This window comes from Macaca nemestrina, chromosome 4 (genome assembly GCF_043159975.1).
Source record: "Macaca nemestrina isolate mMacNem1 chromosome 4, mMacNem.hap1, whole genome shotgun sequence".
NCBI lineage: Eukaryota > Metazoa > Chordata > Mammalia > Primates > Cercopithecidae > Macaca > Macaca nemestrina.
The window spans coordinates 102870673-102893728 of record NC_092128.1 but is presented as its reverse complement, the minus strand read 5'-3'; the positions used below and the strand labels follow the sequence as shown (position 1 = coordinate 102893728).

The following is a 23056-nucleotide window of genomic DNA, read 5'->3' as shown; positions in this document are numbered from 1 at the left end:
AATACAAAAAAACCAAAAACCAAAAACCAAAAAAAAAACTAGCCAGGCATGGTGGCACGTGCCTGTAGTCCCAGCTACTTGGGAGGCTGAGACAGGAGAATCGCTTGAACCTGGGAGGCGGAGTTTGCAGTGAGCCAGGATCGTGCCACTGTGCTCCAGCCTTGGCGACAGAGCAAGGCTCCATCTCAAAAAAAAAAAAAAAAAAGAGAGAGAGAGGGCAGAAGCAGAGGACAATAATTGTAGACATTTACTTTGAGGAGTTTTACTATAAATGGAAACAGAGAAATGGAGCAGCATCTGGAAGAGAATATGTGAGAAAACAAGGATGGTTTTCCTTTTTGATGGAAGAAGCAAAAAAAATGTGTGTGCTGATGGGAATGATCCAATAGATAGGGGGAAAACTGATAATGCAGGAGACAGGGAGCAATGGCAAGAGCTAAGTCTTTGAGTAGAAGCAGGGGATGGAGCTGTGTGCCCTGGGCAGGGGATGGTCTCAGACAGCAGCTCACACCCAGCAGAGGAGCCCTGGCAACACTGATTGGATGTTTCCCAGGGAAAGGAGCAGCAGAGGCATAGAATCCTGCAGAGAATACAGAAAGACTCATTCTGGGGACCAATGCTAAGTGCCGTTTATAACTTCAGATTTCTGGACTTAGAAGTGCAGAATGAATTTGATGAACTTATTATCAGAAACCAGACAGGGCAGCCTCTAATAGCAGCTGTAGGAAATTCTTGGCTGCCAAATTATGCAGTTGTCCATCAGCAACTCAATTAAAGCACTCAGCCAGCAGTGGTTTGTCAGCTGTGTTTGTATTAAAAGGGGCCAGAGAGAAGCCCTCAGGAAAATTAATGAGATGAAAGTCCACCAGTGTGCTTTTTTAATCCATTCTAGGCAACTCTTGTAGGGGTGGAATTGGGCTGCTTTTTTCAGCATTGCTGGGAACTGACAATCAGAAAGCATGGCCCTTCAAATAACAGACAACTTCCTACAGCTCATGAACAGTGGTCTTGCTTTTTTATCCCAAGGCACAGCTTTGTTTTTTTTTTCTTCCTCTTTGAGGATTCTTGAGTGGTAGAAAGGAACCACTTCTGTGCAAAACCACTCTTTTCCAGCACTAATTATGGTTTATAACCTTGCAAACTGACTGGGATAACTTGTGGCATTGCCCTCAAACAGGATGTTTGGGGATGTTGGTGCTGCCAGGGGCATCAGTGAATCAACATGCCCTCAACGGTATCACAGTACAGTGAATGGGGAGAGAGGAGTCAAGGAGCATGAGCCTTCTCTCAGGGAACTGCAAATCTTTCAGTGGAGCTGGAACTCAAGTGAAATGCCGCTGGAGCAGGAGAGGTAGGTAGGCCAGAGAAGGCACTGTAAGTCACATTAAAGAGTTTGGACTTCATAATAAGAGCAATGGGGAGCCTCTGAAGGTTTAAGAAGGTGAGTGACATGGTCAGACTGTAACTGCCTGATAGGTTTTTCCTGCTGGCTGCACCAAAAAAGACCACAGCATTGCAGTGAAGAAAAAGTTTAATTGATGCGAGGCCAGTGATACCATGCAGGAGATGAAGTTATTACTCGAATGAATCTTACCGGTACAGAGGTTAGGGGTTTTTCAAGGCAGTTTTGGGGAAGGGGTGTGGGTGGCTCAGAAATGGGTGCTTGCTGCTGATTGGTTGGGGTACCATCATAGGGGTGTGGGAAATGATCCTCCTGCGCTGAAGCGCTTCTGGATGGGGTGGGTCTAGTTGGTGGGTCCAGTTGGAGTCATGGGTGTCAGACATGCAAAAAAACCTGAAAAGACATCTCAAAAGGCAAATACTAGGTTCTGCAATATTGATATTACCTGCAGGAGTAACTGGGGAAGTTGCATATCTTGTGACCTCTAGAATAATGGCTGGCAATCATTTATGTCTAGCTTTAGCAGAATTCAGACTCCTCTTCTCCTCCTAGCCTGGTGGTCTCTCATTAGCTTTACAAAGACAGTGGAGTTTTGGGGAAGGGGTATTTTAATTTAAATTATAAACTAAATGCCTCTCAAAGTTAGCTTGGCAGCTTGAAGGCTAAAAGCAAGAGCGGGGTTGGCTAGATCAGATATCTCCCCCTGCCATAATTTTCTACTGAAATAACTTTTACAAAGGTGGTTTCAAGATCGGCATTTGAGAAGAATCTTTCTGACTGCTGCTGTGAGAAGTGTGGATTGGAGAGGGCAGGAAGACTCCTCAGATCTCTGCATCTGCCTGAGTCAGGGAGGAGGTAGAGGGAAGGTGGGGGGCTGACATAAAACACAGTAAATGAACCCAGTTGGTAGGACTCCTAACATGGCTGTTAGAACACAATGCCACTGAAGTAACTGAAATCTAATTCCTTTCAGTCCTCATATGGACCACTTGCTCTCCAAAATGTAAGTGGTTAAATGCTGCTCCTCCCTTCCAGAAATAGTCTCTCCTTGTAGGGGTCAAGGGAAGGGATTTTCTTTCTTTGCGGACTGTTGTGTACCAGAAATCACAATCCCAGTCCATGGGCCATTGACATGAAACAGACAAGGAAACTCAAATGCTGTCTCCAGTGTTTCCTCCTCTGGGGCCACTTGGTTTGCTTGGTGAGAAGCAACAGAGTATAGTGGTGGAGGGCATGAATTTTGTAACTGGACCAGCTTGAATTTGAATCCCAATTCCACCATTTACTAGTGACCCTGGGCAAGTTACTTAATCTCTTTGTGTCTCAATTCTCCATTTCTCAAATAGGAACAATAATAGTAACCTGTATCACAGTGTTATTGGGAGACTAAATAAATTAATACCTGTAAAGCACTTAGAATTGGGCTTTATCACACTAAGATTTATGCCTCAGCTATTATTGATGACTTGGAACATTTGAGGATGGAAGGGCAGGGATAAAATGCTTCTCAATGGCAAGACAAAGCAGCTATAAAGAGATCCACCAAAAAGTTCTTCCCCATTGAGATGCCAAAGACGCAGTGATGGGGAGCTATACTCTACTTAAAAATAGCTCATAGGAAGTGCACAGTAATCTAAGGCAAGTGTTACAGGCTAACTCTATTGCAATGTATTGTGGTTATAATAGCAGTATGAACAAAGCGCTTTGGGAAAACAGAGGGAAGCATTAATGCTGGCTTTGGTGAGAGGGGTGAGGTGGGGAGTATGGATAATCAGGCTTCCTGAACTCCTTCCCAGAGATGTAACTCAGCACACTTGGGACTAATTGGACCACCTCTGGGCAGTTTTCACTTTGCTCAGCTATTCACTGTCCTGGAGTCGTTGTCTAATTTTTTTTTCATTTCATTCCCTAACCTTACTGGGGAGTAGAAAAAGGGAGGGAGGGAATGACTACAGCAGAGAACACAGTGATTCCTACCTGGGCCTGGGTCTGTGGGAGTACACATGTTGGAGGGATGGGTTGGGTTACTGGATCTTTGGAAAGGCGAAGTTGGCCAGGTGCAATGGCTCACACCTGTAATCCCAGCACTTTGGGAGGCCGAGGCAGGCAGGTGGATCACGAGGTCAGGAGATGGAGACCACCCGGCTAACACGGTGAAATCCCATCTCTACTAAAAACACAAAAAATTAGCTGGGCATGGTGGCAGGTGCCTGTAGTCCCAGCTACTCGGGAGGCTGAGGCAGGAGAATGGCATGAACCCAGGAGGCGGAGCTTGCAGTGAGCCCAGATAGCACCACTGCACTCCGGCCTGGGTGACAGAGCAAGGCTCCGTCTCAAAAAAAAAAAAAAAAAAAAAAAAAAGAAAGGGGAAGTCATACTGTTGATTTATCCAAAGAGACATGTTCTTAGGAAGCTGGAGCAAATTCTGATTTAGTCCATTAGATTAGCTGCCATGCAGGAGGCCCCATGGAAAAGAGATGGCCCTGAGCTTAAGGGGAGAGAAAAGGTAGAGAAGTATCTGGCCTGGTGGATCTACCATGAGCAGAAACCATCCCTTCTGAGGATTCAGGACTCTTTGGTAAAGACCTTAACTGACCCTGCCAGCAATCCCAGTGGGTAGGCTAGCGCGGTACAGAGGCATCACATTCTGTGAGAATTTGAAAAAGCAAGATACCAAATATTAATAAAAATCTTTATGCATGAAATTAATATGATCTTCCTAAGGGTAAAAATCCATCAGGAATCACATGATTTCAAAGCTGGCCTGCAGGTAAAATCACAAAGTTCTTTTTGCTAATGCCATGTGGCTACATGAGTTCAGCTGGTAAGCAGAACTACCTGCACTGTTTGTTAGGATTGGTTGTGAATTTTTCTTTCTATGTTTTTATTGACAGAGTCTCGCTGTCACCCAGGCAGGCAGGAGTGCAGTGGCGTGATCTTGGCCCACTGCAACTTCTGCCTCCTGGGTTCAAGCAATTCTCCTGCCTCAGCCTCCCAAGTCACTGGGATTATAGGCACACGCCACAACCCTTGGCTAATTTTTCTGTTTTTAGAAGAGATGGGATTTTGCTATGTTGGCCAGGCTGGTCTCAAACTCCTGACCTCAAAGGGATCTGCCTGCCTCAGCCTCCCAAAGTGCTGGAATTACAGGTATGAGCCACTGCACCAGGCCTGGTTGTGAATTTTTTAAGGTTCAGATGATATTAGGTCTTCAAGAATTCATCCCTTACATAAAAAGCAATGGTCCTACATTATCATGACCCTAAATTTGACAGATGGGATAGAGGCTCAAGGAAGTTGTGTCACTGGCCCAGGCCATCAAGCTGTTGGCAGCAGAGCAGAGGCTAGAATCCAAATTGTGTGACCCCCGGGTTCAGGGCTTTTCTGAGAACACTCTGGAGCAGGAATTCTCATCCTGGCCACTGTTGGCATTTTGGGTAGAATTCTTTGATGTGGAAGCTGTCCTAGGCATTGTGGGATGTTTAGCAACAGTTCTGGCCTCTACCCACAAAGTATTGTTGTTGTTGATACACCACCACCACCCTGTAAATTTGGAAAACCAAAAATATCTCCAGACATTGCCAAATGTCCCCTGGGGTAGAGGGGTACAAATTGCCCCTGGTTGAGAACCACTGTCCTGTATCATGCGTTGGTGGGGAACTTGCTGGTTGTCTTCTGTTTGCCCTCCTGGCATTAATCCCTTCTCCCTGTTCTGCTCATGGAGGCTGACCTGTAGGATTAAATTCAATGGATATTCTGCCCTGTGCCTTCCTGCTGAGTTCAGTACATGGAGGAGCTTGAGGCCACTTGAGGCTGGCAGGGTCCTTTACTGAAGGACTATGCTTCTCTCCAAATAGGTGATTCTGCATAGCTGTCTTCTTGGTATTGCCTTCTCTCCAGGCCCCATGAGCCCAGAGGAGGTAACAACTGACTTCTAGTAGCCTGGGATGCCGTATGAATCTTAGGATACATCCTCACTCACAATTTTATAAACAGTTCATTTGAGTCATTCTCACATTATCCTTTTTATTATCTGTTTCCTGATAGGACTCAAGAGATACCATCAGAGATGTTGTGTGACTCAGTTTTGCATTGGACCTGTCCGGAGCTGGGCACCATGGGTGTGAAATAGACTCATGAGCTGGGATTCAATTGAGTTATTGTAATGTCAAGGATTCAGAACATCTTCTGTCTTGCTCAAAACCTTAGATAAAGTTTACCTTTTGAACATCTGTTCTGGACTATTGCTGCATAGCAAAGCACCCCAAAGCCTTACTGGCTTAAAACAACAACCATTGTTATGATTTGGTAGATAAGAACTTGGAACAGACAGAGCAGGCATGGGTTGTCTCTGCTCCACAACGTCCAGGGCCTCATGTGGGAAGATGAGAAGGTTGGGTAACTTTAGGTTTGGGGCTAGAATCATGTGGTGGTACTTTCACTCTGATGCCTGGGCAAGGATGACTGGAAGACTTAGACTACCTCCCCATGCTACTTGGCACCCTCAGAGTAGTTGAACTTCTTACTCTTGGTGGCTTATGCCACCAAGTGTGAATGTTCCATCAAGCAATTGCCTTTTCTCTAGCCCTGGAGGTCACATAGTGTCACTCCTGTCCATACTATATTGATCGAATGATCAATATGATCCTTCCTTCCTTCCTTCCCTTCTTTCTTCCCTCTCTCTTTCTTCTTTCTCTCGCTGACTCCCCTCCCTCCCTCCCTTCCTCCCTTCCTCCCTTCCTTCCTTCCTTTGTTCCTTCCCTCCCTCTCTCCCTCCCTCTTCCCCCCCATTCCTGCCTTCCTGTCTTCCTCCCTTTATTTCTCTCTCTTTCTCTCCTTCTTTCTTTTCTTTCTTTCTTTCTTTCTTTCTTTCTTTCTTTCTTTCTTTCTTTCTTTCTTTCTTTCTTTCTTTCTCTCTCTTTCTTTCTTTTCTTTCTTTTCCTTCCTTCCTTCCTTCCTTCCTTCCTTCCTTCCTTCCTTCCTTCCTTCCTTCCTTCCTTCCTTCCTTCCTTCCTTCCTTCCTTCCTTCCTTCCTCCTTCCTTCCTTTCTTTCTTTTCTTCTCTCTCTTTCTCTCTTTCTTTCTCTCTCTCTCTTTCTTTCTTTCTTTCTTTCTTTCTTTCTTTCTTTCTTTCTTTCTTTCTTTCTTTCTTTCTTTCTTCCTTCCTTCCTTCCTTCCTTCCTTCCTTCCTTCCTTCCTTCCTTCCTTCCTTCCTTCCTTCCTTCCTTCCTTCCTTCTTCTTTTTTCTTTCTTTTTTTTGAAAGAGTCTCACTCTGTTGCCTAGGCTGGAGTGCAGTGGCACGATCTTGGCTCACTTTGGCTCACTGCAACCTCTGCCTTCCAGGTTCAAGTGATTCCCCTGCCTCAGCCTCCCAGGTAGCTGGGATTACAGACACGCACCACCACACCTGGCTAATTTTTGTATTTTTAGAAGAGATGGGGTTTTGCCATGTTGGCCAGGCTGGTCTCAAATTTCTGACCTTGAGTGATCTGCCTGCCTCAGCCTCCCAAAGTGCTGGGATTACAGGTATGAGCCACTGTGCCCAGGCAGGTCTCACTTTTCTATGGGAGGAATGTCAAAGAATTTTATGGCCATTAAAAAGGTTTTATTGAGATATAATTCACATAGCATATAATACAATTCATTTATTTAAAGTATACAATTCAAAGGTTTTGGCATGTTCAAGAGTTGCACAACCACTACCATGATCAACATTAGAACATTTTTAGCATGACAGAAAGAAATCCCATATCCATTAGCAGTCACTCTTCATTTCCTCCCAGTCTTCTCCCTATACCTGCTCTAGGCAACCACTAACCTATTTTCTGTCTTTTTAGATTTGCCTATTCTAGACATTTCATACAAATGGATTCAAATAATACTTTGTCTTTTGTGACTGGCTTCTTTCACAGTGTAATGTTTTCAAGGTTCGTCCACATTGTAGCATGTATCAGTCAGTACTCAATTCCTTTTTGTGGTTGAATAAGATTCCATTTTGTGGATATACTACATTTTGTTTATTCATTAATCAGTAGACAGGCATTTGGGTTGTTTCGTCTATTGGCTCTTATGAATAATGCTGCTATGAACATTCATGTGCAAGTTTTTGCATGGGTGTATGTTTTCACTTGCCTTGGGTATATGCTTAGAGGTGAAATTGCTGGGTCACATGGTAATTTCATGTTTAATCTTTGAGAAACTGCCAGACTGTTTTCTAAAGTGGCTACACCATCTTGTATTTGCATTAACAATATGTTAGGGTTTCAATTTTTCTACATCTTCTCCTACATTTGGAATGAATAGCATTTTAAATTTGAGACATCTTGGTGGACATGCAGTGGTATGATATTGTGGTTTTGATTTACATTTCCCTAATGGCTAATGATGTTGAGCATATTTTCATAAGCATATTGGCCATTTGTATTTATTCTTTGAAGAACTGTCTATTCAGATTTCTCGCTCATTTTTAATTGGGCTATTTGTCTTTTTATTATTGAATTGTTAGGGTTCTTTGTATATTTTATGTGAGTCCCTTATCAGATGTATGATTTGTAAATAGTTTCTCCCATTCATTTTCTTGACGATGTCCTTTGAAGTGCAACAAATTTTAATTTGATGAAGTCCAATTTATCTATTATTTTCTTTTGTGGGTTGTTTGGTATCATACCTAAGAAGGTTTTGGCTAACCAAAAATCACAAAGATTTATTCATATTTTTTTCTTTTTGTAGTTGTAGATTTTACAGTTATGTCTAGGATCAGTTTTGAGCTAATTTTGTGTATAGTGTGAGGAAGAGTCCAACTTCCATTTGGATGTAGCTATTCAGTTGTCCTAGAACAACTTATTGAAAAATCTTGTTCTTTCCCCATTGAATTGTCTTGTTACCCTCGTCAAAATTTAGGCTGGGCATGGTAGCTCATGCCTGTAATTCCAGCACTTTGGGAGGCCGAGGTGGGTGGATCATTTGAGACCAGGAGTTCAAGACCAGCCTGGCCAACATGGTGAAACCCCATCTCTATTAAAAATACAAAAGCTAGCCAGGTGTGGTGGTGGGTGCCTGTAATCCCAGCTACTTGGGAGGGTGAGGCACAAGAATCGCTTGAACTCAGGAGTTAGAGGTTGCAGTGAGCCGAAATTGTGCCACTGCACTCCAGCCTGGGTGACAGAGCCAGATTCTGTCTCAAAAAAAAAAAAAAAAAAAAAAAAATCAATTGACCATAGATGTTTGGGTTTCTTTCTGGACTTTCAGTTCTAGTTCATTGACCTGTGTGTCTGTCCTTATGCCTGTACTGCACTGTCTTGATTACTGTACTTTGTAGTAAGTTTTGAAATTGGAAAGGGTGAGTTTTTCAACTTTGTTTGCTTTTTTCAAGATTGTTTTGGCTATTCTAGGTCCCCTGCATTGGTCCTACATGACTTTTAGGATCAGCTTGTTAATTTTTGCAAAAAGACATCTAAGATTTTGATAGGGATTGAATTGACAGGGGAGTATTACTATCTTAATAATATTAAATCTTTTCGTCCATGAACATAGAATGTTTTTCCATTTATGTAAGTCTTTCAACAATGTATTGTAGTTGCCAGAGTCTAAGTTTTACAAATATTTTATTAAAAGTATTTGTAAATATTTTGTTCCTTTTGGTCCTAAGTATTTGTAAGTCGTTTCTTGAAATCACCATGGTACCCATCCATGCCCTTCATGCAGTAAATGCTGACTGAGTAAGGTATGTATTGTGGCCAGGAAATCTGCCAAGCACAAGGAATATAATGGCCATCAAAAGCAGGCATAGTACTTAATTACCTGGATATATAAACCAGGGGGAGGACAGACATTAATCAAATAATAACTCAAACAAGTTGCGATTACTCATAAACTGAGAAGTGCTATGAAGAAAATTTGGTTGCTTTGTGGGTATGTAACAGGGGTGCTCAAACTGGCTTGGGAAATCTAGGGAGGTTTCCTGAGGAAGTGATATTTGAGTGGAGGTCAGAGGGATGCATAGGAGTTGGGTAGGCAAAAACAAGAATTTTTTGTCTGTTTGTTTTTGTTTTTTGGTGGGAGAAGATAGGTAAAGGACAGTGTTCAAGGCAGGGGAAACAGAATAAAAAAAGAACCAGAGACTGGAAGGAACATAGTGAGGGTGATGTGATGTGAGATGATGCTGGGGAGGCAGGCAGTGTCTGTAGGCTAAGTTCAATAAGGTGTAGATTTGAGATCAACTTTTTTTTTTTTTTTTTTTGGCTTCCATATATGAGTGAGAACATGCAGTGTTTAACTTTCTATTCCTGGCTTATTTCACTTAATATCATGTTTTCATCTATGCTGCTGCAAATGGAAGGATTTCATTCTTTTTTTGTGACTGAATAGTATTTCATACATATCACATTTTCTTTATCCATTCATCTGTTGTCAGACACAAGATATTCTGTATCTTGGCCATTGTGAATAGTACTACACTAAACATGGGGTCACAGAAGTCTCTTTGATATGCTTATTTCCTTTTCTTTGGAGAAATTGCCAGTAGTAGGGTAGCTGAATCATATGGTAGTTTTATGTAGCTTTTTAAAGGAGCCTCCATAGTATTGTCTAAAGTGGCTGTACTAGTTTAGATTCCCATCAACAGTGTATAAGAGTTCCCTTTTCTCCACATCCTTGTCAGCATTTGTTTATTTTTTTTTGTCCTTTTGATAACAGCCATACTAACTGAGATGAGACAATAACTCACTGTGATTTTGATTTTACTGATGTTAAGTGATGTTGATAATTTTTCCATGTATTTTTTGGCCATTTGTATGTTTTCATTTGAGAAATATCTGTTCTGATCTTTTGCCCACTTTTACATTTTTTTTTTTTTTGGCTGTTGAGATGTTTCAGTTCCTTGTATATTCTGGATATTAATCCCCTATTGGATGGATAGGTAGTTTGCAAATATTTTTTTCCCATTCTTTAGGTTGTTTTCCCTCTGTTGATTGTTTCCTTCGCTGTACAGAAGCTTTTTGGTTTGATACAATCCCATCTGATTATTTTTGCTTTTGTTGCCTGTGCTTTTGAGGTCTTATTCATAAAATCTTTTCCCAGACAAAGATCCTGAAGCATTTCCCCTAAGTTTTCTTCTAGTAGTTTTATAATTTTGGATTTACATTTAGGTCTTTGATCCACTGAGTTGATTTTTGTATAGGATGACAGATGGGGGTCTAGTTTCATTCTTTTGCATATGAATGCAAAAGATAACCAGTCAAACCTTATCACTACAGAAAATGACTCAACCACAAAAATAAACAGTAAGTAAGAAACAAAGGACATATTAAACATAAAAACAGCAAATAAAATGACAAGAGTAAGTCCTCACCTATCAATAATGACTCTGAATGTAAACAGATGAAATAACCAGTTTCCCCAGCACCATTTATTGATAAGAGTATCTTTTCTCCAATATATATTCCTAGTGCATTTGTTTAATCAGTTGGCTGTAGATATATGAATTTATTTCTGGGTTCTATATTCTGTTCCATTGGTCTATGTTTCTGTTTTTGACAGTACCATGCTGTTTTGGTTACTACAACTTTGTAGTATGGTTTGAAGTCTGGAAGTGTGATGCTTCCAGCTTTGTTCTTTTTGCTTAGGATTGTTTTGGCTATTGTGTCTTTTGTGATTCCATACAAATTTTAAGATTGATTTTTAAAAAATTTCTATGAGGAATATTATCAGTATTTTGATAGGGGTTCATTGAATCTGTAGATTGCTTTGAATAATATGGCCATTTTAACAATATTAGTTCTTCTAATCTATGACTATGGGCTGTTTTCATATTTCTTTGTATCTTCTTTAATTTTTTTCATTAGTGTTTTGTAGTTTTTCTTGTAGAAGTCTTTTACTTCCTTGACACCTTATTCCCAGGCATTTTATTATTTTGTATAGCTATTGTGAATGGGATTGTCTTCTCAATTTCTTTTTTAGCTAGTTTGTTTTTTGTATATAGAAACACCACTGATTTCTGTATGTTGATTTTGTATGCTGCAACTTTGCTGAATTTATCAGTTCTAAGAGTTTTTCTTTTCTTTCTTTTTCTTTTCTTTTTTCTTTTTCTTTTTTTTTTTTTTTTTTGCAGAGTCTTTAGGTTTTTCTATATATAAGATTATGTTGTCTCCAAGCAGGGACAATCTGACTTCCTCCTTTACAATTTGAATGCCCTTTATTTCTTTCTCTTGCCTAATTGCTCTGGCAGGACTTCCAGTACAATGTTGAATAAGAGTGGCGAGCATGGGCACTCTTGTCTTGTTCCAGGCATTCAGTGTGATGTTTGCTTTGGATCTGTTATATATAGCCTTTATTGTGTTGAGATACTTTCCTTCTATACCTAATTTATTGGGAGTTTTTATCATGAAGGGGTGTTGATTTTTTTTTTTTTAAACTAGAGATAGGGTCTCATTCTGTCATCCAGGCTGGAGTGCAGTGCTATGATCTTTTCTTACTATAGCTTTGACCTCCTGGGCTCAAGCAGTCCTTCTACCTCAGCCTCCTGAGTAGCTGGGACCACAGGCACATGACACCACACACAGCTAATTTTTAAATTTTTTGTAGAGATGGGGACTCATTATATTGCCCAGGCTGATCTCAAACTCCTGGCCTCAAGTGATCCTCCCACCTCAGTCTCCCAAAGTGCTGAGATTACAGGGTTTCACTATGTTGCCCAGGGATGTCTTGAACTTCTGGGCTCAAGCAATCTACCCACTTTGGTCTCCCAAAGTGCTGGATTATAGGCATGAGCCACCACGCCCAGCCTGGAATATCTTTTTTCATCCCTTTACTTTCAGCCTGTCCATCTTTCCAGGTGAGGTGAGTTTCTTGTAGGCAGCATATTGTTGGTTTCTTCTTTTTAATCTATTCAGCAGGTATATATCTTTTAAATGGTGAATTTCATCTGTTTACATTCAGAGGCATTATTGATAGGTGAGGACTTACTCTTGTCATTTTATTTGCTGTTTTTATGTTTAATATATCCTTTGCTTCTTACTTATTGTTTATTTTTGTGGTTGAGTCATTTTCTGTAGTGATAAGGTTTGATTCCTTGCTCTTTCTCCTTTCTGTATTGGCTTTACCAGTGAGTTGTATAGTTTCACATGCTTTCATGATGGTGGTCGTTGTCTTCCAGTTATAGGACTCCCTTGAGCATTCCTTGTAAGGCTGGTCTATTGGTGATATATCTCTTTAGTTTTTTCTCGTCTGTGAAAGATTTTATTTCTCCTTCATTTCTGAAAGCTAGCTTTGCTGGGCATAATATTCCTGACTGGCAGGCTTTTCTTTTTCTTTTTCTTTCTTTTTTTTTTTTTTTTGATGGAGTCTTGCTCTGTCACCCAGGCTGGAGTGCAGTGGTGTGATCTCAGCTCACTGCAAACTCTGCCTCCTGGGTTCACACCATCCTTCTGCCTCAGCCTCCCAATTAGCTGGGACTACAGACACTTGCCATCATGCTTGGCTAATTTTTTTTATTTTATTTTTAGTAGAGATGGGGTTTCACTGTGTTAGGCAGGATGGTCTTGATCTCCTGACCTCCTGATCTCCCCGACTGGCAGGCTTTTCTTTCAGTATTTTGAATATATCATCCCATTCTCTCCTAGCCTGTAAGGTTTCTGCTGAGAAATGCACTGTTAGACTAATGGGAATTTCCTTATACATGACTTGACACTTTTCTCCTGCTGCTTTTAGGATTCTTTCTTTGACTTTTGACAATTGGACCATAATGTGACTCAGAGAGGACCAGTTTGGGTTCAATCTATTTGAGGTTCTTTGATCTTCCTGGGCTTGAATGTCCACCTCTCTCCCAAGAACTGCGAGGTTTTCAGCTATTATTTCATTAAATATATTCCCTATATCTTTTTCATTCTCTTCTCCTCTGGAATATGTATAATGTGAATATTTGTTCACTTAATTGTGTTGCATAAATCTCATAGGCTTTCTTCATTCTTTTTCCTTTTGTCTGCCTGTGTTATTTAAATGACCTGTCTCCAAGTTCGGAAATTATTTCATTTGCTTGATCTAGTCTGTTGTCAAAGCTCTCAATTGTATTTTTTGTTTTAGTCATTGAATTCTTCAGCAGTAGATTTCTGTTTGGTTCTTTTTTAATGATATCTATCTCTTTGTTGAATTTCTCATTCAAATCATGAGTCGTTTTCCCAATTTTGTTGAATTGTCTATCTGTATTCTCTTCTATCTCACTGAGCTTCCTTAAGATTATCATTTTGAATTCTTCTTCTGGCATTTTGTATGTTTCCTTATGATTGGGGTCTGTTATTGGAGAGTTATTGTGTTCATTTGGAGGTGTCATGTTTCCTTGCTTTTTCATGTTTGATATGTCCCTGTATTAATTTCTATGCATCTGGTGGAAAAGTCACCTCCTCCAATTTTATGGAGCAGGTTTTGTAGTGAGAATTATTCATATGAATGGATCTTTGGATGTCAGCTCAGTGTGGTGTGTTGGTTTTTGTTCTGTGTGGACACAGTTGTGTAATCTCTGTGTAGTACTAGTGACATTTTTTAGTATCTCGGTGGTCTAGGCTGCGAGATTTTCTGGCAGCAGTGGTGTGGCTTTGACCAGGTGAACTCACCAGACTCTCAGATCAGAGGTGTGTGCATGCACATGGTGGGTTGACCAACTTGGGACTGGGGTCAGGGCTACAGAGCTATTACTCTGGCCAGGAGCATGATTGTCCAGTTGGCCTGGGAGCTTGCCTCACAGGAGCAGCCCATGGGGCTATTTTTCAGGACCAGGACATGGGTACTGGGGTTGTCTTTGCTAGGGTGGACTGTAGGTCTGTTTCTCAGGCTGAAGATACGGTTACATGGCTTCTTAACTGTCCTAGGTATGTGTTTGCCAGGGACAATCCATGGGGCTGTTCCTCAGACCTGGGATGTGGTCTCATAGTGCTTGGCTGGCCTGGGGATATGTCTGCTGGGGACAGTCCCTGGGCTGTTTCTCAGGCCTGGGATGTAGCCACATGGTTTCTCAGCTGGCACAGATGCATGTCTGCTGGAGGTAGCCCACAGGGCTGCTATTCAGGAACAGGATGTGGGCTCATGGCTGCTTCACTGGCTTGGAGACTTGCCCACCATGGGTGGTTTGTGATGCTGATTCTTGGGCCTGGGACATGGGCAGACAGCTATTCAGCTGGACTGGGAGCATGTCTGCCAGGGGTAGCCCATGGAACTGTTCCTCAAGCCCTGATGGCAGGTGCAGGGTCACTGGGCAGGCTAGAAGCTTTTCTACCAGGGACTTTTCATTGTGGGACTGTTTCTCAGGCTCTCGGTGTAGGCGTATAGCTGCTCTGCTGGACTGGGTCCATGACAGCTGCTCAGAGGCTTGAAGACCTCTCCCAACTGGGGAGAGCACGCAGCAGTTTGGCCAGATCAAGGGCAGGTTCTGCCAGACTGTTCCTCTGACTAGAAGCAAGGGTGACAGGAATTAATTTCCCTGCTGTGCTGGACCAGAGTCACAGCCCATCCTGGGCCCAAGCTCCATGCTGCTGGGGTTGTGATATTCAGCTACCCATGTGGGCTTGGCATAATGACAATGAAGCCCCAGTGCTGGAGAGGTGCAGTGGCTACTGGCCCCCAGAGGAGGGCACACTCCAGAGGTGGCTCTGGTCTCAAGTTGGTACTGTGCTCCAGCAGAGTGGCTTACAGGGGATAAGTAGTGGGTGGGGAGTGCACACCTTGTGCGCCTCCCCTGGGGTGATGCAGCTGCGTGAATTCCCAGCAGCTCTCCAACTGGGCTCAGGGCTTGCAAGGACTGTGGGATTCTCCAGTAGTAAGGACTGTAGGTGTTTGCAGTGGCAACGGGGCTGGTGGGGATCTGCTTACCTTTTTCCCACCACAAGAAATCCGTCCCGGCTCCAGGCAGATGTTATCCATGTGGAGGAAATGGGGCTGCAGAGGCCAGTGCTTCCACACTGCCCTCCTGAACTTCCAGTTACCACAGGTACACTTCAGCACTCTCCCTCCCGGCGCTCCAGTCAAATTGTAGCTGTTTATTTGTTGCCTTGGTCCTTTCTTCTTGTTGAGATGTGTGCCAGTCACCTCTAGTCAGCCTTTTGCTAACCGGATCTGTACTTAAAAAATGAATTTAAATTAATATCACTTTGAGAATTAACTTTGACTATTTTCCAGTACCCAGTAAGCTAATACATGATATGGAAACCTCAATGGAGAATCTTGCTCAAATGGATGCATCCAGGAGACCCACACTCCATTTATCCACTATTAATAATAGTGGGTGGCTGCAGTGAGTGTAGATTTGAGAGTTCAGATGCTGAATCCCAGATGTCACTTATTAGCTATATAATAACCTTGAGCAAGTTACTCACCCTTTCTGTGCCTCAGTTCCTCCATTTATAAAATGACAATGATATCAGCATGTAGTCAGTAGAATTGTTATGAGGGATAACTAAGTTAGTATGTGTAAAACACGTAAAACAAATCCTGGGGCATAGTAAGTGGTCATTAAATGTTGCCTTTTATTTATAGGTATTGTTAATTTCAAGAAAAATCAATTTTTTATGAGGGAAGTGCTGATCTTGCCTTCAGTAGCTTTTAAGTAGCAGCTAGTGTGAACAGCATCAGCTAATAGTGAAAAAACAAATGTGTGTTTGTGTGGTGTTTAACTTATTTAAAAAAGTATTTTAAGCACTTTAGAAGGACTCATTTAAATGAAATTGTTATGCCGTTTATGCATCATTCTGATCAATTTGTTAAAAAGAAGAACCTCAAACACACTGCTTGGAAATCTTCCTGTAAATGTGGAAAGGAATCAAAGTTATTTCTCTAAATATATTCTGAGATCTGGCCTGACTTTCCAAGCAGTTCATATTAATTTATGTTTCACTTCACAGTTTGGGACATTTTGTATCCTAGGAAATATTCTGGGTTTTGTTATAACACAGTCTTTGTAGAAGCCAATAGAGGAGCATGGTGGAGATGTACTGGCTTGGAATGCCAGCCCTGCTGGTTACTTGCTGTGTGGCCTTGTGCACATTATTTTAGCTTCTTTGAGACTGTTTCCTCATTTGGAAAATGGGGTTAGTAATGAAGCTTACCTCATGGGGTTAAATAAGTTACACTATGTACAATGAGATGATCATACATTTTTGGCTTTCTAGGGTGTTCCCTGATTATGCCCATGGTCACAATGTTACTATAATGATGCCCCCTTTCACTTTCAAAGGTGTTCCTGGCTTAGACAATAAATTATGTGGTCACTATATAAAGGAAGCTGAACGGTGCTTGGCACACAATGAATGCTCTGTTGATATTAACTGTTGTTATTATGTGCTTGCTGTGAATGAATTTGCTTCATGATTGGCTTCCTTCTTCTCCCCCATCTGTGAGCAGCTTCTCTTCTGAAATGGACAGAATGATCCACCATAAAGGGCATGTGTACTCAGGTCTTCCCCTGACTGCCAGGTGCCACCCAGGCACACTGCAGTTGCTTTTGCATTGAGTTCCTCTTTCACCTTTGGAGTTCAGTGTGTTTGCTCAGGGGAGTGCAGCAGACGCTGCATCAGCAAAGCAGGAGGCGTTGAGGGCTGCTTCTGGTGAGGATGCTTTCTCACCGTGACATCTGCTCCTTGTCACTTTTGAGAAAAGGCAGGAGAGGAGAGTGTGTACGAGAAGTGTGGGGCCCAGGCAGGTGATTACTGCCCTGCTGTTGGGATTTGGGCTTTTGGTCACAAAATCACCTGCAGTGGACATTTGTGTGTCTGTATACCCCGCTTTTCAGGCTGAACTCCATCTATCATGGCCACTGTGTGGCCTAAAATATCCAGCAGAATTGAGACGTAAAGAGATAAAAATGAGGGAGAAAATAGTGGGGATATTTTGCTCCTGGTGACTGAAATTCTGAGTTAAGTGACCCAAGCCACTGAGAGAGACAGGGCTAAGATGTGACCTACTCAGAGAAGGTGCACGAGGGATCCAAGCCAACATTTTGAACAGAGTTGGATGCAGAACACTGTCCCTAGGATACCCCATGAAGAAAGATAGCCAGGTTCTCCCCCATGTCTCTTACACACACCCATACATGCACATGCAAATGCACCACAACCACCACACACACACTCTATCCATGCACACATGCCTCTGAGACATTACACACATCCTCCCTTTGGTTGGGACGTCTTTCCTTTCCCCATCTGGGTAGCTCCTTCCTACTTATCTTCCAATTTGCCTGACTCCGTCGTTCTCCCCCACCTGTGGGAGTACCCTCCTCTGTGCTCCTGCCACATTCCTGCCCCTCTGTTGTAGCCCTCAGTCTGCTGCATTGAAAGTGCATGTTAACTTGCCAGTTTCCACAGCGCAGAGTCAGTTATCCATCTTTGCAGCTCCAGCCTCTGGCACAAAGCAGATGCTGTTGAATGACAGACTAAAGAAACCCAGGTTTGAACTCCTTCTAGGTTCTTGTGGAGTAAAGAGCAGACACATTTACTTTTTTATCCAGTGAATATTTCTGAGGACCTCCATGGTGCCAGGCTGAGAGAAGGCTGTTTGGGAGGGGAGCGGCATTGGTAAGGACATGATCGAGATGCACCATCGCTACTGCTATGAGAGAGAGAGCTGTGCAAAGTGCCAGGGGAACACAAGGCAGGAAAGGGAGGAGGCACTGCTGCCCAGGTGACTTAGGGAAGGTGTCACCAAAGGCAGTTGAGGTGGACCTTGAAGAGGCAGAGATCGCGATTTCCCCCAGGGTGGAAGGGCAGAGGGCATGGGGAGAGCAAAGGCCCAGTGGTGTGCATGCGTGGCATGTGTGAGGGTCAGGGGCAGTGCGTGCAGGGCGTGGGAAGGGGTGTGTGTTACTTTCCAACATACTGCTTAAAAAATTCAGCCACCTAGCAAATGTAATAAAGAAGGATTGCTGTACTCGTAAACCATCCAAAAAACAACTACCCAACCAGAGCATTCTAATTAGCAAAGATGACATATAATCCTGCTGCTTTGGGTGTGGCTCTATAGACAGGGATGAAGGGGATGGGATTCTAAGTGCTGTCTCCAGCATCTCATGGATTAGACATCTTAGGTCATCCTGCCTTTGTACTTACTGTGAAAGGCTGTAGATAGGACCTGGAGGCAGAACTGAGCTGGATGCTTGCTTGAGCTCCTACTACCTGTAAGAACCTGTGCAGTTGGCTTCACCACAGCTTCCCCAACTGTACAAAGCTGTGAATACTGAATGAGGCCTCAGGTGTGAAGGTGCCCTGCATGGTGTCTGGCACTTAATAGTTGTGCAGTTAAATGAGTCCCTTCTCTTCGCTTCCCATCCTCCCCTTTCCTCCATGCCTGTAAAATAGGATACAGCTAACACCTCCTTCCTACGATTGTTTTTAAGATTAACTGAATTAGTACCCATAAAGTTTTTTTACTGTGCCTAGCACACAGTAAGTGTTCACTTAGTGTTAGCTACTGCGTTGTTATTATTACGCCATCTCATGAGTTTCTATTGCCTTTGTCTTCATATTTTCCGATCCCAGTCTTTGAGTTTAGACAGGGAAATTTTATGTCTTCAGAGAGCAGAAGCAAATATACTTTTCCTTCTATCTCCTAAAGGATTTCCTCAAGACCAGCTGCATAATCTGCTGGGCTCAGCACATGATGAAAATGCAGGGCCCCTTGTTTGAAAATTAGTTCAAATTTCAAAATGGGGTCAGAACAGCATCGAACCAAGTGTGGTCCCTTTTGAGACTGGAGCCCTGTGCCGTCACACCTATTACACCCCATAAAGCTGGCCCCAGGTTTCTCCTCCTCGTCCTCCTCCAAAGCTTTGACTTTACAGCATCTGAATGGACAAGAACCAGAGCAGCGCTGCACACTCCCCACCGCTTCCCTTTGAAGTCAGATCACACAGGTTCACAAAATGAGAAAGACCTCTGCCTTGAGGCAAAGAAGGAAAAAGTGATACTGCCCTCACTTGTGTTTTGTCCTCTCACAACCACTGGATATCTCTCACTACCAACTTTGATAATGGTAACCCTGACAACAGATAGGCGTGGAGGGCTTGCTTTGGGTCTGTCATCTTACTAATCATATTTTGTTCCCAGACACCTTATAGATCACAAAGACAATTAACGTTTAGTGGTAAGCATAGATGCCCCATTCGTTGTTTCTTTTCATTCCAGATTGGTCAGCCCCTATGTACCATGACCAGGAGAGTGAGCTGAGAGTTGGTCTCTGCCCTGTAAATGGTGGCCACTGAGCACCGAGGGAGAGTCTGGCCTTTGCTGGGCTTGATGTGGAATTCATCCTTATTCTTCCAGAAATCTGCAATCAAGTATGGTGGCCATACTTGGTTTAAAATAAATGCAAATGTAGCCTATCTGTAATTATAGGAGGAGTCAACGGAGGAATGGATGTGCTTGGGCTGGTGCATTGGAGAAGACTTCCTGGATGGGGTGGGGTTTGAGTTGATCTTGAAGAATGGGTGAGATTTGGATGGGTGCTGGGGAGGAAGGAAGGCATTCCAGGTGGAGGAGACTGCATGAGCAAAGGCTCTTCCATGAGAATGGAATAGTTGTGCTGGGAACAGTGAGGAAATTGAGCTGAATGAAGTAGAAGAGAACAAAATGATTTGGGCCAAAAAATAAGATAGCCTCTTACATTTATACAATTTATATTTAAATCAGGTGAAAAGAATAATCATTTAGAAAAAGGCAATAAGACATAGTGATTAAAAGTGCAAGCTTTGGAGCTAGATTCATGCATTCATGTGTTTATTCATTCAATAAATGTTAACCGAGCACTTACTATGTGTGCTAGGCACTCTTACAGGTATTGGAGACATAGAGGCAACAAGGCAGGCAAAAGTTCCTGCCTTCAGGATTTATAATTTAGTGGGAAAGATAGATGATGAATAAAATAAATGAGTCATATACATATACATATATTCACGTATCATATACACATACACACCATTAAGGAGAATCAGAGCCAGAGAGTAAAGTGCTAAACACAGATTTTATTTAGAAATTGTTGCAATAGGGGAAAGACACCTCAGTATTGAACTGAGCTCAATTCTAAATACAACATGGAAAAATAGGGATTTATAACCAAGGAGCAGGGTTCGAGGAAAGGGAGGTTGGTCAGTGGATGAAAAATTACTAAAAAGAGACATCAAGGATAGAGAAATTGTTGCTAAACTGACTTAACTGGATTTTTGCTGAAGGGAGGCGAAGAGCTTATATACCAAAGTTGGGGTATGAGGAATTTGATCAGATATCAAGGGCGTCAGATATCAAGGGTGGGGATTCTCACTAAACCACTTTAGCAGGATTCGACGCAGGCCCAGCAAGGACAGGAGCCAAGGTCAAGGCCTAGTTGAGAAAAGAGCTCAGAAGGCCCTAAGTAAAGTTTGGTTGAGGAGAGACTGTTCACACACACAGACACACACACACAATGTTTGATGATGAGATGATGAGGTGTGCTATGGAGAAGAATAAAGCAGGAGAGGGAGATATGGAATGCTGGATCTAAATCTCCACTTTGCTATTTGCCAAGTATATGATCCTCAGCAAATTACTTACCTTTCCTGTGTCTCAATTTCCTCACCTGTAAAATGGGAACAATAGTAAGTTCTCATTCACAGAACGGTGAAGAGTCCGACACTGCCCTGCACCCAATAGTGCTCAATGACTGTTGGTTGTGCTGTATGTGCCAGCTCTCTTCCTGATTCTGGGGATGCAGAGTTATCCATGCAGGCTCAAGTCAGTCTCTGCCCCACTTTCTACACCCCGACTTGCCCGCTGTCTAGTCTCTTTACAGAGCTCTGATTCGATCCTTACCACAACCTGTGAAGGAGCTGTGGTCTATATTATCAGCTCCTCTTGCTAATGAACACACTGCAGCTTGAGAGGGGCTGTGGTTTGAGTCTAATTATATTGTGCTGCTATTTGGCATATTTAGAATTATTCCTTTCCAATTCCCATTCCTTCTGTCTTTTGAAATCAACATTAAGTTTCAAAGAACAAACATGCCTGTCGGCGTTATAGAAGGAAAGATACTCTTGTGTTTGGCAAGCTTGTTCTGGAGGGCATGGGCAAAGTCTTGTTTTGGTTTGGGAACGTTTGTTAGGTTGTGGACCTGTAATGAACAGACTTTGACAGACACTGCATGGGAAGGGGAGGAGGAAAACAGAAAGTCAAACATAATAGAAGATAACACAGATGAGACAGGAGCAGTGCTGGGCCCTTTCTCTTAGGAGACAGTGTAGCTCTCTAGTCCAGAGCATGAGGTCAGCAGGCTTCTGCTGGGGACACTGCCTGCCCCATGGAAGTGCCTCTGTGCAAATTAGAAAACTTTAGAATTGCAAATTAGATGTAAGATGCAAACTCATGAACACTGAGTCCCCAGATGAAGCTGGATACTTCTAAGATGTTGGGCCTAAAGACGCAGATCCTTCCCACTGAGCAGGATCTAAACCCCAGGAAAATGCCAACTGATGTCTACCTGATAGCTTGGAAGGGCCATTGATAGGTTGTAGGCTCCGGTGATTTATGTGTTACCACAGTGAAGGCATGTACTCACCAGATGGCACTATAGATAAAGAAATGCTGGTGTTAGGTCCTGAAAATCATCTCCAGGGAGGGAAATGGAGCAGGGGGCTGGTTACAGTGAGTTTGAGGGATCTGCTGATTTCACAACTTTCCCGGTGAGCTGGGCACCCAGTTTAGACCATTTAATTCTATTCGAATATCCACTTTCTAAGCCTTTCTCAACATTTTAGTTCCTCCAAAGTCCATTAGGTTGAGTTTCCTGTTAAAATGTTTCCATTCTGAAACTAGTGCTCAGAGCAAACAACAGAAAGAAGATAGAGCATATTTTAAAAAGGTGGCTGAAATTTAAATTCAAATGTGTTTTATGTTTTCTCTGAATTACACACTGTTTAGCCACAGCACAGTCACTTAAAGTTTTTTTTTTTTGAGATGGAGTCTCACTCCATTGCCCAGGCTGGAGTGCAGTGGTGCGATCTCTGCCCACTGCAAGCTCCGCCCTCCGGGTTCATGCCATTCTCCTGCCTCAGCCTACTGAGTAGCTGGGACTACAGGTGCCCGCCACCACGCCTGGCTACTTTTATTTTGTATTTTTAGTAGAGACAGGGTTTCACAGTGTTTGCCAGGATGGTCTCGATCTCCTGACCTCGTTATCCACCCGCCTTGGCCTCCCAAAGTGCTGGGATTACAGGCGTTAGCCATCGTGCCCTGCCTAAAGTTTTTATACACAAGTGATATGCTCAGAAGTGAAGACAGGCTTTTTCCAGATTGGGAAGGATGTGGTGTGTGTAGATCTTGGCAAAAGATAAATGGCATTCATCCAGCATGTCCCCTCGAGGAGTCTTCATCTGGTGCGCATGCACTGTACTCTCCCTTTTCAAACACGGGGATGAATTTCCCTCTCTTAGCTATGTAAATGAGCCTGGAATACACTTATTCATGATTCATTTGTAAAGTAAATGAGTTGTATGTATGAAAAGCAGATGCAACTGATTCAATATAAATCTGAAAAATCAAGGCTGGAATAGCAGAAGTAGGTGATTAGGTGACCATGGCATATTAAATAAACTAACAAACCATCAGCTCATTTGGAGGGGTGAGGAGGCTGATGTTTCCCTTCAAAGGG

The 23056-nt window shown here is 42.7% G+C and overlaps 1 protein-coding gene across 1 annotated transcript in view; it reads left to right on the top strand.

Annotated features, from left to right (window-relative positions):
* Positions 1-1260: 1260 nt before the first annotated feature.
* The window catches only part of LOC105475828 (phosphodiesterase 1C), a 619857-nt gene continuing 598061 nt past the window's right edge, over positions 1261-23056 (top strand). The window contains exon 1 of the mRNA XM_071095004.1: positions 1261-1351. Coding sequence (XP_070951105.1) covers positions 1276-1351 — 76 coding nt within the window. The 5' untranslated portion in view covers positions 1261-1275. The remainder of the gene's footprint in view (positions 1352-23056) is intronic.